Source organism: Schizophyllum commune (assembly GCF_000143185.2).
Source record: "Schizophyllum commune H4-8 unplaced genomic scaffold SCHCOscaffold_12, whole genome shotgun sequence".
In the NCBI taxonomy this organism is placed as follows: domain Eukaryota; kingdom Fungi; phylum Basidiomycota; class Agaricomycetes; order Agaricales; family Schizophyllaceae; genus Schizophyllum; species Schizophyllum commune.
This window is the reverse complement of record NW_026089549.1, coordinates 1,390,321-1,407,099: the sequence shown is the minus strand read 5'-3', so window position 1 is coordinate 1,407,099 and position 16,779 is coordinate 1,390,321. Positions and strand designations below refer to the sequence as shown.

At 57.8% G+C, this 16,779-nt stretch overlaps 6 protein-coding genes across 6 annotated transcripts; 1 reads left to right on the top strand and 5 right to left on the bottom strand.

Moving 5' to 3' along the window:
* Window positions 1–285: 285 nt before the first annotated feature.
* On the bottom strand, window positions 286–2,100 carry SCHCODRAFT_02705837 (uncharacterized protein; the record flags this gene model as incomplete). Its single annotated transcript, XM_003027609.1, has 5 exons — window positions 286–362; window positions 418–666; window positions 715–1,356; window positions 1,404–1,460; window positions 1,527–2,100. The coding sequence occupies 5 exons, from the start codon at window positions 2,098–2,100 to the stop codon at window positions 286–288; spliced, it is 1,599 nt and encodes a 532-aa protein (XP_003027655.1).
* A 393-nt stretch (window positions 2,101–2,493) lies between these two features.
* On the bottom strand, window positions 2,494–5,487 carry SCHCODRAFT_02516749 (uncharacterized protein; the record flags this gene model as incomplete). Its single annotated transcript, XM_050343363.1, has 6 exons — window positions 2,494–2,995; window positions 3,038–3,353; window positions 3,429–3,599; window positions 4,191–4,436; window positions 4,481–5,104; window positions 5,250–5,487. 6 exons carry the CDS (start codon window positions 5,485–5,487, stop codon window positions 2,494–2,496), a joined length of 2,097 nt encoding a protein of 698 aa, XP_050198049.1.
* A 669-nt stretch (window positions 5,488–6,156) lies between these two features.
* On the bottom strand, window positions 6,157–7,809 carry SCHCODRAFT_02705834 (uncharacterized protein; the record flags this gene model as incomplete). Its single annotated transcript, XM_003027607.2, has 8 exons — window positions 6,157–6,204; window positions 6,255–6,404; window positions 6,452–6,539; window positions 6,592–6,777; window positions 6,826–7,066; window positions 7,128–7,303; window positions 7,359–7,724; window positions 7,772–7,809. The coding sequence occupies 8 exons, from the start codon at window positions 7,807–7,809 to the stop codon at window positions 6,157–6,159; spliced, it is 1,293 nt and encodes a 430-aa protein (XP_003027653.1).
* A 232-nt stretch (window positions 7,810–8,041) lies between these two features.
* Window positions 8,042–9,893, bottom strand: SCHCODRAFT_02705833 (uncharacterized protein; the record flags this gene model as incomplete). Its single annotated transcript, XM_003027606.3, has 5 exons — window positions 8,042–8,761; window positions 8,931–9,036; window positions 9,088–9,362; window positions 9,417–9,593; window positions 9,642–9,893. 5 exons carry the CDS (start codon window positions 9,891–9,893, stop codon window positions 8,042–8,044), a joined length of 1,530 nt encoding a protein of 509 aa, XP_003027652.1.
* Window positions 9,894–12,430: 2,537 nt separating this feature from the next.
* SCHCODRAFT_02515794 (uncharacterized protein) lies at window positions 12,431–12,965 on the bottom strand (the record flags this gene model as incomplete). The annotated part of the gene is made up of 4 exons (XM_050343333.1): window positions 12,431–12,489; window positions 12,545–12,631; window positions 12,682–12,835; window positions 12,885–12,965. 4 exons carry the CDS (start codon window positions 12,963–12,965, stop codon window positions 12,431–12,433), a joined length of 381 nt encoding a protein of 126 aa, XP_050198048.1.
* A 632-nt stretch (window positions 12,966–13,597) lies between these two features.
* Window positions 13,598–16,725, top strand: SCHCODRAFT_02516433 (uncharacterized protein; the record flags this gene model as incomplete). Its single annotated transcript, XM_050343352.1, has 9 exons — window positions 13,598–14,721; window positions 14,773–14,972; window positions 15,025–15,144; window positions 15,200–15,374; window positions 15,437–15,671; window positions 15,725–15,777; window positions 15,827–16,052; window positions 16,108–16,293; window positions 16,342–16,725. 9 exons carry the CDS (start codon window positions 13,598–13,600, stop codon window positions 16,723–16,725), a joined length of 2,703 nt encoding a protein of 900 aa, XP_050198047.1.
* Between the last annotated feature and the right edge of the window lie 54 nt (window positions 16,726–16,779).

The window sequence follows — 16,779 nt, the reverse complement described above, 5'->3', positions numbered from 1 at the left end:
TGCCTGTAGGTAGCTGCGGGCGCGGTATAGTTCTTGGGCGGATGCGGGCAGAGAGCTCATCATCAGGATCTCGATAATCAGCCGGAGCCATCGTGGTCGCGCAGATCAAGTACCCGAGTGCACGCATACACAAATCCGTATTGCCGTTGTGGCATTCCGCGGCATGTTCTATCGCTCAGGAGGCAGTGCATCTGCTGAACGTCGGGCTCGTTGTCAAGAAAGCTAGGACGTATTGTACACAGAAACAAAATTCCAAGAAATGCGTCTATAAACCCAATCCACAGTCTACTCGAACTCGATTTGCGACCAGTTCAACCTCCGCTTCAAGTTCTGATGATGGTCTTCGCGCATGCTCTCCTGGCCTGACAGACGCCGATGAGCTTGACCTTCTGCCGCGCAACAATTCGGGTACCATACCTGGGAGCTTCAAGAAAGGCTTGTCCACGACAGCGACCCTCTTCCAATGGCCTGTCGTCAGCGTGCGCCTGGCCTCGTCATACTCGCTCGCGACGGCTACGTCGGAGTCGTACGTCCTGACAATCACCTCAACCATTCCGAGGGAGGTAACGTGTTCCAAGCCAGCGAGTGCTGTGAGGGCGCGCCAGTCGACCTCAACGCGAATGAGCTGAGTTAGGTCCTTGCGTATGTCGAGGACATCGTCGAAGGCTATTTTCTGTCAGACGTTGTAGTACAGGAAAGGTCGTCTCAGCATACCTGCTTCCTCACGAGCCATGACACGAAGTCGGCGAAGCTTGTCAGCGCACTCGGTCAACAGACGGTCCACAAACTCCCAGTCATCTCCATACATGAGCGTCAACTCGAGTGTGAGCGCTTCGAGACAAGGGAAATGGAGGCCGGTCATCACGCCGCGGATTCCGGCGACGAGGTGGACGTGGAGAGAGCTAACCGCCAGTAGCAAATCCTTGTCCTCATCTCCCGCAGCGTCCCCTGGGACAGTGCCCTCGTCCCACCAGAGCTCGTACCAAGAGTTGGGGGGCGCGCCATCGGAATCCATCTGCGGTGGCTGTATCTCGATGCTGCGGACGGTCTCTGAGAGCGCTGGTCCATCGCCTGTGGGCCGCCGACGGAGGATGAAGTGCAGCCCGTCGTTCGTTGGCTCGTGAAACACTAGCGTCTTGACGTTCTTCAGAAGCGGGTCCATTGTGACGGGTACCCAGGCCTGCCACATCTGCGCGTACCATGCATGCTGCTCGTTCCTGCCGCCGAGAACCAAGGTGTGTATCCCGCTGGGTGCTAGTGCGGCAATGACCTTCAGAAACGCAGCGGTGCCTTCCGTCCAGCGCGTCGGTAAGACAAGGGTACGCACATAGCGGTCCAATGGATCACGGCCGAACTCTGTGGACGATGTGAAAGTCAATGGCAGTGAAGAACGAGCGCCGTACCTGTGATCGGCATCGTGAAGTTGAGACCAGGGATGGGAGTGTAAAGGGCTTGGGCAGCTACAAAGAGATGAGCAAAAGCTTCGTCAATAAGCTTCGTCAATGTCAACCAACAAACATGCTTACGGGACTTGCTCTCAATTGCGCGCGCGTAGAGCCATTTCGCGAAGGAGAAGAACCTTCGCGGCCTGATGACCAGTGTCCTGAAGCGCCGGCTGCGAGTGATCTGCCACAAATCGCGAGAGGCTGTAGCAATGTTCATGAGATCGGCTTCATGGCAGCATTCAACGACCTCAGCCAACAGGTCGCCGGGAAGGATGCCTTGGCTGGCGATCGGACTGTTTCCTTTCCCCTCGTGGTGGCCGCTGATATCTTGCACGGTTGGAGCACCGCCGGTATGATGCAGGTCGCCCTCGTCCTCTGCCCTCTCGGCCATGGGGAGAAGCCTCTCGTCAGTGTCCCGCCGGCACCCCACTGTCTCCATGGTTTGCGTGGATGCTGTCGCGTATGAGACGCGCGTCTCCATGGTTTGCGTGGATGCTGTCGCGTATGAGACGCGCGGGGTAGTACGTCTCACCGGCGCAGTCGAATCGTCTCTCGGTGCAAGCAGACGGAGAGCGAGCCGTAGAAAGCCGAAGAGACAGAAATGGAGCCCAAGCGCCGCCGCGATGGCGGTTGCAACGACCCCGCCGACGCTCATGGTGGTGGGAGAAGACAAGAAGGGTGGGACGCACGCCCGGTGACAACTTAGGCCCACTTTACGAGCAGTCTGTATTGAGAGAGTGCAAGTGTAAAGCTTAAATGCGCCGGCCTGCAGGACCCCAAAAGTGAGGCATTCACTGGCTGACGACCACCGGCGCCCGTTGGGTTGCTTACGCGCTACAAGGGGGTGGGTATCGGCCTCGTCGACGGTGTCTCGCATCTATTCGACCAGCAAGGCGGGTACGGCGTGGACGAAATTCAACCGACTTCCTTATTTGGGTCGGAACGTCTCTGCGCGGGACAACGCCATCGTTTGGCTCACCACAGCCCCAGCGTGCGATTGATGGAATACATAGGCCCAGCATCCACCGCTAATTAGAGCCATCCCACCCTACCTACTCTTCTTGGCGTTCCCTCTGCCTCTTGTGGCGCCTCTCGAGACCTTTGTCTTTTTGGTGATAAGAGGGGTGTCATCGGTGTCGGAGTCGCTCAGGCGAGGTGGGCGTTTCCTCAGCCGCGTGCTCTTCCTTGTCTGCAAAGAAACCGCAGGCTCCACCCCCAGCCCATCTTGCTCCAAGCTACCCGATCCACCGCTGGGGCCGCTGGCTGGCGTTTGGGCCATGGAGGCAAAGGCGGAGAGGAAGTTCGGTGGGTCTTCGAGCGTTCGGGCGTCTCGTTCCTCTCCGAACTGCTGTGTCTCCAGGATGAGCAGCCACGCCTTCATCATACCGAGGTCCCCTTCCCACTTCATGTCGCCCATGACCAGCCGGACAGCCAGATGCGAGACGTATATCGCGCTAGTGATCTCGTCCTGCAGGTCAGTGGCATCCGTGAACGACGTCACAAGGAACTGTCGGAGCAGTCGCATTCCGCGAGGACCATAGCTGTCGTTGCTGTTAGGCGGCATAGCGCGGCCACAGAAGTTGATGACTTACTACCCGGTGTACCCGGTATAGCTAGCGCTATGGATGCTGCCTTTCAGGTGCTGCGTGTACCGAGCCACCGCAGGCAGGACTTTCAATCCAGGGCTCGCCCTCTCAAAGAACTTGTAAGAAAGGAGTTTGTGTGCGGAGGGCCTCGAATGCTCCGTATTCTTGTCGTCAAGGATAGCCTGAATTTCGGGAATCAGGATTTTCAGCCGCTGGGCGATGTCAACCCAATCAATGGGCTGGCTCAGTCCCCACGCCGATGCGAAAGGCTCCAGGACGTGCAGGTATATATCGTTGTCGCATACAACTGCACCATCTGTCTCTGCCGAACAGAAGGCACATCCTTTCAGGGCATAAGAACGAGCGACAATCTACGCGGCAGCACAACATAGCTCACCTGGGGGACGTAGGACACCCCACGGTCCTACAACGCGCAGAGCTTCGGCAGCGGCGTGATCCTTCCAGTCAGGCACCACAGCCTGGACCGCGTTGGGATACAGCTGCTCCGGGTCTTCAAATGCTAACAGCTGCTCCTTTAGCAAGAAGGGCTTGAACGGGACAGGAAGAGCTGCGGGGGCATTGTCAGGCATCGCGAACAAGGCTTCGCTCATCTCACATACCGCGCAAGTCGGGCCTAACGATAGCGAGCTCGCTCAGGCCACACATATCATAATGCGGGTATAAATCATTGTAATCTGCAATCGCCATGACGGTCAAGAACAAAAGAATCGCTGTCACCAGGCGTCACACGTCACAAATCGCCTCCCGACTCTTCCTCCTTGGCTCAGTGCGTCCCAACGGACTGGGACTTGCTGGAGTTAAGCATATGTCACAAAATTTCCGCGGAGACCCTCACATGTACCGTTCAATATCCATGACGGAAGGCACCCTGAATCACAACCTTCAACTTTACGCATGGTTTTCTCAAGATACGGTACGATGACGGGTAAGTAGTATGCCAGAATTTGCGGTCTTCGTGGACCCTTAGTTCAAGATGCGCGCGCGCTGTACATGAAAAGTAGGCGAGTCCCTATGCGAAGGTTGGGAACGATTGAAGACCGAGTTTTGAGACCAGATGAGCCCGCCTCTGCACTCGGCCGGCTGCCGCTTCTGTTAAATTTGAGTTTAACACCCTTATGTAGGCCGAGTAAGGGCTTACCAGGGAGCTTCCAGAACCAGTCCTCAACGAATACAATCTCCCTCCAATGCTCATGCGACAAGATGAACTTTGCCTCCTCGTAGTCGGCGTCCAGGGCGTGGTCGGCGTCGTACTTGTGAACGTACAGTGTGACCTTGTTGAACACCGTGAATTGGGGGGCTCCCGAGATGCAGGGGACTTGTGTCCAGTCGACGTGTAAACTCTCCAAGGCAGGCAGGAAGTCGCTCTCAAGCTGGGACCAGCGACCTGGCTGGTGTCAGCAACTATTGCAAGAGAGGACAAGAAGGTACCTGTTATACCGCGGCGAAGGCGGAGGGTTTTGAGCTTCTTCGCGTCGCGCAAAAGACGGCCGACCGCGTGCCATTCTGTCCCCCTCCCCCGCGTTCGTACATTGAGGTCCTCCAAGTCGAAGAAGTACACGTTGGCGATAATGTCTTCTATACCGCCTCCAATGTCCACCGTCAGAGATTTGACACGAAGACAGATCCGCTCTAGGCCGGGGTACTCGTCCTCCTCATCGCCCGCGGTTGGATTCCAGTCGTCCTGGCCCCATTCATGGAACTGTGAGTAGCCCGTGGCGCAGCCAGTCAGCTTCAGAGTGCATGGCAGGTCTGCGACCTCTTTATGCATAGAGCGCAGCCTCATCTTGAATACTGAAAGCAGGCCGTTCCTGGACGGGTTCCTGAATGAAATGGCGGCTGCCGACGCGAAGACCTCTGCACCGATCTCCTTCTTCCACGCCTTGTTTGCCTCCTGCCACCAGACGTCGTCTTCCATGCAGCTTGCAGCGATCTCGCTAAGGCGGAGCGGTGCCATGGCCGCGAGTAGCGCAAGGTATGCGCGGCACTCGGTGCTCCATTCCTTTGGCAAGAGGAGAACGCGCACGAATTTGTTGAACTCGGCTCTCGTATTGGCTGCATACCATTAGCGAGAACGACCGATGATTACTGCACGTACGACAGATCATCACGGCGCAGCGGTATTCAGGCCGTTCAAAACGAAAGAGAATCTTGTCTGCGACCACTGAGCGCTCTGATACTCGAGGGTGCAGGGACGTACCTTGACATTGACAGCTTCTCCCGTCGCACTCCTTCTCCAGCCAGTGTTGCAGAGCAGGCAATCCTCTCGACGTGATTTTAAGAGTGTGAAGGCGCCAACGTCGGCTGACCCATGCAAACCGCTTGCAAGTCTCGGACAAGCATGCAACAGCTTGAGGACACGAGTTCTCGATTATAAGAAGCTGGAGCTCGAGGGACAGATGCTGGAGGATGCCCAGGTCCGGCTCGCCCGCGGACATCGTGAGGGTCAAGACAAAAGGAAGATCAATTGAATTTGACGCCGCGTGGGGGATCGAAAATGGGAGGGCCTACATCATGACTGTTCCGCAATAAGTGCACAAGCAGCAGGTCGTACATAACCAAGGTCGTAGAGAGAATTCAGTTGTAGGTCGTGCTCCTACCATCCCAAGAACGAGATACAACGTGAGCACAGGCTCGAGGAAAGCGACGGCCGCTGACCCGTGATCAATGATAGTTTGAAAGGTATATATCCCATTTCACAGCCGCGTCAGAACTTGCCAATGATACCTACAACGAGCGGCGCATGCGATGAGTCCGGTGGTTCAAAGTCCACGAGGATTTCCTAATCGGGCAGGCGGACGGAAAGCGCTGTCGCGCTGAAAAGCGTCCGCCCACGTGCGCATGCGCTCCAAGTCCCCTACGTGGGCAGTTATACAAGGTTCATATATATACATATATGCAGATCCAATGGCCCCAGGTGAAGTCAGCGCTGTACAGAATCAAGACGTGTGCGAAAGCCCAAGACAAAACCGTCCACTGTCCAAGAAGAATGGAAGAAAAGTTTGTAGCTCGACATCCCTGTAGTACGAACTTGAAGGAGGGTTACAAGAAAGGATACATCGACCAATATATTTGAGCGAGGGCGAGGTGGGCTGGGCAACGGACCATCACTGCTGGCGGGATGCAAGGGCGTCCCGCACCTGCCGCATCTTTGCCTGCAGGAAGCTCATTCATAAGCCATCGCAAGAGCTTTTCCGCAGCTCACCTCGAGCTCAGCGTTGCCCATCCGGACCTCCACTATGCTTTCCTCCAGCGCCGCGGCATGGTCGGGACTGCATGTCCCCGGAAGTGTCTTCAAGATGTCTTTAAGCGGATGTGGGCGGATGGGGGTGCCTTGAAGGCGGTCGACCGCGTCCTACCAAGCATCAGCCGCAGCTTGCGCTGTTACGGGGAAGAGCAAACCTGAAGTTGATGACGGACGCATTTGAGACGTCTGCGGTCAAAGATCCTGCAGAGGTAAGCGCATGCTCGCCTTTCCAGGTCATCATCTCTGGAGATACCAGTCAGCGTCTGGGTGATGAGGGGCGCTACCTGGGGCTCACCCTTCGACGCAAACCCGTCGGAGCCAAGACCAGAACTCCTCTGAAGGAACGGTGCGGTACACGATGGAACCCGGCAGGCGTCTGGTGAACCACTTGAGCCGCGCGGTCGGACCACGACCCCACGTCGGGCCGGGCACACTTCGAAGCGTCCAAGAGTTGTTAGTGAGTATGTCGCCATCATCGTGACTACACGCCGTCAGCTGTGTGCAGAGTGACCGAGGCCTTTCATCTTACCTGGAACCGGAAAGCTGCACGACCGCGCAAAGATCGTCGCCGACGTAGCGATAGCCTCTCGCAAATCCGTGGAGCTCGACCTCCCGCACGCCATCGTGCATTTGGAAGCCCCGCGCCGCGTACTTGCTGTGCGCCGTTGTGGCCGGTGTCGTGGTCCTGAGGCGCAGCCCTCTCCCCTTCATCGTCTCATAGGGGTACAAGCTGATGGCTCGACTGCTGGTCAGCATGTTGAGGACCACAGCTGGACGCCCAATGTGATCAGCCTCTTATCAAGATGTAAGAGGAAAGTCCCGACTACGTACTGCTGTGATAGTTCATAAAACATTCGAACGTAGATCCCGTCGTTGCTATGAGCTGGATACGGATGGCGGCGTCGAAGGAGGCCTCGAAGTTGAGCACCACTTGAAAAGGGCCTGGGTAGTACTCTTCATCTTCCTCTTCGTCATCGCTCGCCTCCTCGTCTGAGGATTCCACATCCCTAGGGTCGCGCGCACGTTAGTCTTCCAAGCGTGAGCGATAGGCAGGCTTCGCACCGCAAGCTCTCCTCCAAAGTGTCTCCCGCCGCGCCTGGGATGAAGTTGTAGCCATTGGCCAATAGATAGCTGCCCATCTCAAGGGCGTTTCGGGAAGGAACGTAGACGTCCAGGTCCGAGCTCCGCCAGGTCACGCCGATGAAGAAAGAGAGTGGGATTGATCCCCCGATGACAGCCTGAGTGCGCGCCTGCACGGCCTGGAAAGAGTCGATATCCAGGATGAACGGTGACAGCACAGCGTCGGCATTGAAGTCGTTCATCAGGAATTCACGGACGCTGATACGCGTCCCGCGGGAGACTCGCAGTAACTTGAGGAGGTCTTTGAGTCTCAATTCGCGTAGAATTTTCTCCAGCACAGGGTAGGGTCTGTGGGGTTACGGTCGTCTGTCCATAACGTAGTGAGTTAAGCTCACAAGGTGTCGAGGAAACGATGTTCGGTATCGCTCTCCATGGTCGATCACCAGGGGATTGGGGAATGAAGGTGAAAAGCCAAGGAGAAGTGGGCAGGAGGGAAGGCGAGAGAGAGAGAGAGAATAGACGCCGTGACACCCGTGATCAAACTCCAGGCCATGCGCGAGGAATGGAAGTTACCGAGTGAGCTAAAGATGACCCCATGCAACAAGTGATAGTGACCGCGAGCGTGCATATGTATTCCAGATGTAAGACACCACAAGCAAATGAATCTACATGCGAACATGACTTCCATCCTCCTCCTGCTTCCAAGCCTCCAACACCCCCCACTCCGTACAACTCCCATCGAGGGCCCACTGGCGAGATGCCTTCGAGTAAGCGCCACCATGCCCCTTGTAGTCCGGAGCAGGAGGATACAGGGCCAGGAAGTACATGTACCCCTTGTCGTTCCCACATGCACCGCAGGCGAAGTAGCGACCATCCTCCCCCGCAGTGTCTGATTGCAGAGCTTCCCTCCAGGCTCTCTTCCTAGGGACCTTTGTCATACAACCTACGCGGCGGCACAGCTCGCATTGGAAGGGGATGCGCGTTCCCCAGAAGAGATCCGCGCCATCGTGAGCGAGGTACGACGTGACCTGGAACTTGTCGCCGGCCCTTTCTAGGAGGTAGAAGGAGGGCGAGGCGACGCCGGGAGGGCATTGCCGAGTGGCCCGTTTGATTGCGGAAGACGCTCCCCGATCGCTGCAAAGGAAGTGCTGTGCTATCCCTAGCCCAAGGTGAACTGTGTGGGACCAAGAGAAGACCGGCTGGGTGATGGTCAAGGAGTTGCTGATGCGGGCAGCATGGATGAACTCGATGGTCGGCGGTGTCTGACCAGCTGCGACGACGGGGTGACCGCATCCGCCGTGCGCCAAGACCAACATGTAATTCTTCCGCCCAACGCGGGCCCTGAGCTGGTCCCATAGGACTTGAGGTAGCAGCCGCCAGAGTACCTGTTGGTGGCGATGAGCACAGAGAAGGAGCCACACACTCCGGGTTCTACGAGTGAACACCGTCCGGCCGGCGAGTGCGTATCAGGCGGCGCAGGCCGGTGGGCCGGCGGCTCCATGCGAGCCGCCAGTGAGGCTCGTCGTCCAGTTACGGTGATAGACAGTAACTTACCTGCTTTGTTGGAGCAGTGATGAATCCGTGCTCCCCTTGCCCCACAACCAGCTGCTTCTGTTCTTTGTGCCAACAACCTAGAAACCAGATCACGACTCGGTGAGGACTAGAAGGAGTGTTAATTGTATCCGAAGCATCATGTGAAAGACACGTCTACCCATTGTGAAGGCCATTCGTGATGAACGTTGCGAGGGCATCCTCATAGCCGTTCGCCCCCTTGGCGGTATGTAACCCCTGGTACGGGAGGTCGATGAGGACGGCGTGGCCGGGATTGATGCTCTTCAGGTATTCGAACATCACAGCGGGCGTGGAGCCCGGCAGGCGCACGCCCGCGTAGCGAACGACGACGATGTAGGCCAGAGAGTCGCGAGAGAGGGGCATCGGCCGCCCAACCCCCCGATAATCAGCGGGAGGGCCATCTTTGCCGAAGGGCTGGAAGTGACTTAGACTGCGGACGTTGTACAAGGAGTACGACGAGGCCCTCACCTCGTACTTGGACTTCTTGAACTCCTGGGCCCAGCACTGAGGGCATATGAAGAGATCCATCTGCTCCTGGGTAACAGTGCTGGGGCGGGGTATGCAGCGATCAAGGCACAGAAAGTCAAAGCACATCCTGCATCGGATGAGCTGCATGGCATTGCAATTGCAGCTCTTGCAAAAGTCCTGCGCGGTTTAGCAGACTGAGCGCCCTCCCCACTGTATGACACTCACAGACACCCGCCATCTTTCCCCGGGCAGAGCGATGTTCTTCAAACCATCCCAGAGACCGCTCATGGTCCCATACGTGTAGAGTAGATTGTCCGCAGGGACTTCGCTTGGACAGAAGGGACCCTCAGGGGCTGCGATATCGCCAGACACGTCCCAGACCGATGCCGGCACATCAGCATCCCCTTCAAAGGGTCCCTGCACGTTAGGGGCCAGGACATAGAGGCCCTTGAGGTTAGTAGATGTAGGCGAAAACATGATGCAAGGAGGCAAAAGACAACACAGCGATCGGCCGAGTCACACTGCCGGATTGGAGCGGGCACGTGTATTAGGGTTAGGGTCAGCCATTATGAATTTCAAAAAGTATGGGTAGCAGGAGCTCCTGTGGGACTTCAGAGACAAGTCCTCTTTTCCAAGGCTGCGACACCAGAAAGGTGCGCGCCGCAGAGATTGTAGGTAATGCAGTATAGTAATCAAAGGGTAACAAAAGGGGTGGCCACCGAAAGAAATAGTGTATGTAAAGGTGCGTAGTAAGCCGTGGGCACTGATGCAGGGTTGTCGTTCAAAGCTGGCAGGGAAACGAACATCAGCGGTGAGGAATAAAGTGGAACCTGTACGCACCGCTGGCGGGCCGACTGTGCAAGCAGATAAAAGAACCTTAAGGACAGTCAGCTTGTGAAATAAGGAATGCGGGGGATATACCGAAGGAAGCTGGCATGCGATTGCGCGACTGTGACGTGCGCGACCGCGACGTGCGTTGACACCCTACAATGATGTCAGAAACAGTTGAAATGCAGAAGAAAAGCAGCGACTACACCGAGAAGGGGGTCCGATGCACACCGAGTGTGGGCCAAGGCGGTGTGCTGACACGGGCTGGGCAGGAAGAACTAAGCCTCTCGCGCATGATAGGAAACGAACCTCTTGAGACGAGAATATACCCTGATATATCTGCAGCTACGTTAGCAAATCCTCCAGATCTGGGGAGCGGCCTCCTACGGATGGTTGCACACTCCGAGACGACCGTCGATAGTGCTGTGGCCGGACAACGCATAGGGCGCTGCCGGCTCCAGCAAAGGTATGTGCAGCGACCGAGCCGCTCAGGGGACCCGACGCTGCCCAAGTGATCACGTACGGAAACCGAGCCACCCGGGCCCGACGCCGTCCGCGATCGGGCGACGTGGGGAGTGAAGCCCGCACGTCGCCCTAGTCCGTGGGCTGACCGACGCCGAAGCGACGACAGCCCCCGGTGAAAAGCCCACAGAAACAACAAAAGACGTGACATCGACAGTCAACAACCGGACAAGTCCGGTCGCAACCGGCGCGTCATCGCCTAGGACGGAGGTGTGCAGCGACCGAGCCGCTCAGGGGACCCGACGCTGCCCAAGTGATCACGTACGGAAACCGAGCCACCCGGGCCCGACGCCGTCCGCGATCGGGCGACGTGGGGAGTGAAGCCCGCACGTCGCCCTAGTCCGTGGACTGACCGACGCCGAAGCGACGACAGCCCCCGGCCAGGAGCCCACAGTAACAACAAACGCGATGGTGACCAAAAACCGACAGGCAAGGCGTGCTGAAAAGGGGCGCGTCAACGATCTGCTCTTGGGTACGAGACGAGATGGACGGAAGGACCGAATACCAGAATATCTGCGGAAACTCGTTAGCAACTCCGCGTGTTCCATGAAGGCTTTCACTTACGTCCCGTCACGAAGTCTTTGGGCGGTCGCTAGTGGCGCTGTGGCCGGACAACGCATAGGGCGCTGCCGGCTCCAGCAAAGGTATGTGCAGCGACCGAGCCGCTCAGGGGACCCGACGCTGCCCAAGTGATCACGTACGGAAACCGAGCCACCCGGGCCCGACGCCGTCCGCGATCGGGCGACGTGGGGAGTGAAGCCCGCACGTCGCCCTAGTCCGTGGGCTGACCGACGCCGAAGCGACGACAGCCCCCGGTGAAAAGCCCACAGAAACAACAAAAGACGTGACATCGACAGTCAACGACCGGACAAGTCCGGTCGCAACCGGCGCGTCATCGCCTAGGACGGAGGTGTGCAGCGACCGAGCCGCTCAGGGGACCCGACGCTGCCCAAGTGATCACGTACGGAAACCGAGCCACCCGGGCTCGACGCCGTCCGCGATCGGGCGACGTGGGGAGTGAAGCCCGCACGTCGCCCTAGTCCGTGGGCTGACCGACGCCGAAGCGACGACAGCCCCCGGTGAAAAGCCCACAGAACCAACAAAAGACTCTCGCCGATCGAGCGATCGACGAGCCATCGCACCAAAGCACGCCCATACTGATCGTACATGCGCGGCGACCTGAGGTCATGACAACCTCAGGCCTAAGGAGAGGCCAACCTCCAAACCGCTCAGCCGGGCCCTGGCTGCGACAAGGTATGGTGTACGAATGGCTTGATGGCAAGAGCAAAGCCTTCATCGATCAAATTTTCGCCGACTTCATCCGGCCATCACGTGATCAGTGAGCAGCCAAACAAAGCCCGCGTTCCGCCACAAATTGGGACTTAGACGAGCCGTCCGTCAAGCCCCATAGCCTGCGGGACCTCACTGATAAATCGAGATAGATCACACCTCCTGGACCTCTCTGGGATGGAGAGATGATAATTCACGCTAGTGCTAATGGTGCCATCGCGAGAATTGCTCTTCGGCAGACTCCCCCGCGCGATTCGCCATGCGCATTGCCATGTCTTCGGGTATGGCATGCTCCGGGCTGCGTCCCGCCAGGCGCCTTACGGCCTCCTCAGCTGCGGCCCGCCCTGCACCTCTCCAGTACCATTTTGGCATGGTCAGTCTCCCCAGTTTATACCAGGAATACTCCAGATGACTACCCATGCGTCGGCGACCCCTACCCGGGGTGATGGAGCCGCAAAATGGTTGCCAAATCCACCGACGGCACTCACAGAACAGGGGCTCTGTGCGAGTGGCATGTCCGGGCATTTCTACGCCTGCCTCGGCGAATCGTTGCCACGACATGGACGACATCAGTTCTATATGCGTTGAGTCCGGGTACTATATCCTCTGTGCACAGCGGGCTTACCAACATGCCCGAAGGGGACTTTGTGCATTTGCTCCTCTGGGAGCGTCTTCTTGTTCATGGGAGCGAGCGCCAGCCACGCGCGGTCGACGAGGTCCTGCGTATTGCCATCTGGGCGCCATAGGGGATCCCAAGTGAATTTCTCGTGGCCGTACCACTGTATTACGGTGAGTGAATATACCGACTCACACGGCAGTCACACATACGGCGACCAGATACAGGACCACTTTGCCACCGCAGCTTTGCGGGCGATATACGGCGAGTATGGCCTCTGGATTCAACTTCATTGCAGGAAAAGCGGAGCTTAGCGAACGCGCTCACCTGGACGGTCGACTAAATTGCCCCCTCCCACCGGGAATACGCCTTTTGGTGGCCAGCGCATCCGGCCCGAGGGGCAGTAATCGGATGTGTCCCAGCACATCGCTGTGGCGGTTTGCAACGAGGAGGCGTAACCGGCGAATCCACCCGACATCAGGATCCTCCCCCCCATCCGGATTTTGCCGGACGTCACGTGGCAGGAGTCATTCCAGCCCACCAGCTCTTCTTGCCCATTCTCCGGCTCGCCTGGTGCATACGGGCACTCGGCGGCCAGGCATGACCACCCTGCGCACGCGTATGATAGGATGCCGCTTTGGAAATGGGATGAAATTCGCCGCTCGCCTGCAATCCCGTCCACAAACCAGACCCAAATTTCCCAATCTCCGAACGTTGGCCAGCCCCAACTTATCTGGTACAAAAGTCAAGGCTTCCTTCAGTAACGGTAGACTTGCAACGGCCCCAGCCACAATCCTCATCAGCGGACGGCACCTCGCCGTCATCTGGTCAACGGCACAAGTACGTAAGCTTGGATCATTTGGCGCGCCCGAAATACCCTGACCAGACGATTTTCGTCCGCCCAGTCACCGGTCGTTTGTCGCCCATGGCGTCTCTGTCCATTTCTCTGAATCTTCCCGTGGCGACTTGGGAGGCGTTGCTGAATGCGTCCTGGCAGGCCTCGTGTGCCGATTCAGCTGCGGAATTGGTGAGAGCGGTGCGTGCGGAGAGGGACAGCATTGCGGTTTCCCTCCGGCGTCATCGTTCGACATCCATGGCGTCCCTTCATGGACGGCCCCGCGCGCGCTCTCTGTCGTCTGCGCTTCCAAACAACACCGACCTAGGACCTTTCCATCCCCGACCGCAAGCTGGGTCGCCGTCGCCGGCCGCCGAGCAGTGGGCCCCTCGGCCAACGTCGCCTGGGGTCAACCACGCTGAAGACTGGCCAAAGCTGCTGTCCGAAGCTTCTTTCTCCGACGACACCGCGTCAGTCTGTACCGCCGAACCAGAGCAATTTTATGTGCGTTTCTCCCCTGCGTCTTACTCCCTGGTCAAACTCACACTGGAACAGTCTACTTCATCAGCTCGCCCTGAGACACATCTGTACGACGTCTGTAACCCGGTAGAAGAGCTGTCAATGATCCGGAATAGCGGGTGCGATTCTAGGCTATCCGCGCCGTCGTCCTCGGGTCCGCCTTCGCCGCTCACTGAGTACTCTGACGACGAGGACTCGCCGACCAGAAACCGTTGTATTCAAAGCCCGCGTCGCACGAGGCTCCGCTCCAGGGGACGCGCTGATCGCGACGAACGAGACAGCGCGCGGGAAGACTCCTCCCCGTCCCCCGCGCCTCGCAACCGAAAACGTCGGCGCCGTTCTAAGGAGAAGCAGGCCCGACGCCATGTCCGCCCGCGCACAAACTCTGTAAGGCTGGAAGGTGACAAGCAGCACAAGAACTGGACATTGGTCGATGGTCCTGTACCTCTGACAGAGGGCGCGTCTTTGTTGGTGGAGCAGGTGTGCGGGCAGAATGACGCGCAGCGTGTCAGCCGTATAGCCGCTTTGTTCGGAGTGGTTGATAACCTATCCAACGCTGCCGTTTTGGCGGCGCCATCTTCACCTCTGAACCTCGCCAGCATCGCCGCTATGGTCACGAGGTTGGAGAGGAGTGCATCCGAGATGGAACTCGCCCTCTGCATGGGCTACATACAGCTGGTGCTGAACGTAGATCAGTGGGTCATTCATGTTCCATGGCACTGCTGCGTATACTGACAGCGCGGAAGTCTCGACCGCGAGGCTCGTCAGACTCGTCAGAAGAATGGTTCAAGGGACGCTCGGCGTAAGCAACGCGCACGCGCAGCGCAGGGTGCTCTACCCCATGGCGCCAATAGGGCCGAGCTAGCGCGCTCAGCTGGCGTATCGAAGTCGACGCTGGAGAGATGGTTGGGCATGGGGACACGGCTTCTCTATCTGTGCATGGCCGGTGGGTTTCTATCAACGGGCACCATGCGTTTGACTGGACATGCCGAGCACAGGCACCCCGCTCATCCTATTCGCGCTGTCTTCGTGCGCATTCTTAGGCGAGTGTCGCAGTGGACGCTATACAACTTACCATGATATCATGGCCATGGGTCTTCCATTCCGTGAGCCGGACGGTGGGTGAGTACCTGGGCCTGTGGAGCTTTTCTAACGTATGTTGTCTCTCTGCAGAGCAAACGGCTGCTGGCCGGCTCGTCCGCAATCACTACCTTCCCCTCCTGCGTTGGATGCAGCAAGAAGCCACCGGCAAAAGCAACCTCCGTCTCTACGATCCGAGCACCGCCGCTTACCATCATCTCTCGGACTTCGACTTCTGGGACGCTCGATTTGGGGAGGTTCAGCTGAAGTCAGTGCTTTCCCTGCGCATGAATCTCACGCATGCACATCTGCGTTAACCCTCCCGATCAGTTGCTTTCGTCTGCCGCCCCGTTCGTACAAGTGGGAGGATTATACGTCTCTGGCGCCACAACAACCGTCAGCCTGTCCGCTTCCTGCCGCGCTAACCATCAACACCGGCCGACCTTTCCCTTCCGAGCCGTGCCCAGTCACTGGGGACAACCGGCGGGCGTGGACCGAGGCTCAGCGGAAGAAGGTCGATAAGTGCGCTGTGCGCGTTGAAACGAAGGAGGAGCTGAAACGCAAGGTATCCGCGTGCTCCAGAGCGAATAGATACGGACTGACGACGTGCCTCTCCAGCTGCGGGAAGGCGGTGACGATTATATTGTCCTGGATCCCGGTATCCTAGACGGGTGTGTTGATGACTGTTATGTTGCTGTTCTGGCTAATACGTGGTTCCAGGATGCCTCTCGATCTTCGGGCAGGCACTGGCGACCGCATAGCCTTCGTAGTACCTATTGAAGGATCTCAGCCCGGGAGACCTGATCTCAGGGAATTGCTGGACAGCGTTGTCGATCGCATACAGTGCTTACTGCCGTCGGACTTCGATACTGTGGACAGCTCAGCGGAAGAGTACGAAGGTTTTGTTGCCATCCACTTCACCATATATTGCAAGTACTCCGAGCACGTGAGCCTAGACGTTGTATCGCCGTGCCACATTCTCTGATGACGCTTCTCACTAGGGCAACGAGAACCTGCCGCCTCCCGAGGCCGCGCATCCGACTCGGATTTCCAGGGAGGGAGGAACACGAGTGAACGTGAATATGCGTGTCCCGCGTCAGTCTCACGAGATACGCGAAGATCCTCTGGGCTACCAGGCTATCGCCACCATGCTCAAACCGCTATTTGCGTGGGTGTCCGAAAATGTTGTTCGTTTTTCCTGCTTTTAGCGTCTAGCACTGATGACCACTGGGCAGATGCAGACGCACCTGGGTCCGGTACAAGACGAACTGGAGCTGTTTCTCGAGGTTCTACCGCTACGAGAGGGGTCCCCTTGCGCGCCCTTCGCTGGGTTCGTGCTCAACCTTGGGGTCGCAACAGACGGCCATCGTGATCGCGGTGATCTGAGGATATGCATGGTCTCTCCGCTTGGTGGATGGACGGGCGGCGAGCTGGTGCTTCATGAAGCCCGCCTTGTCCTCGCCTTGCGAGCTGGCGACCTATTGTTCTTCCCTTCGAACCGTCTCACTCATTTCAACATGAACTGCCAAGGCCAGCGTTTGTCGGTGGTGGCGCACACTGATAGGGCATGTAACGCATGGGTGACGGACGGCTTCGGTTGGGGAGCTCATCTTTCGTAGTTTCTTACTTAGTCTCCATGACACGGTGTTCTTTGGGAAGCAGGTGTGCGTCAA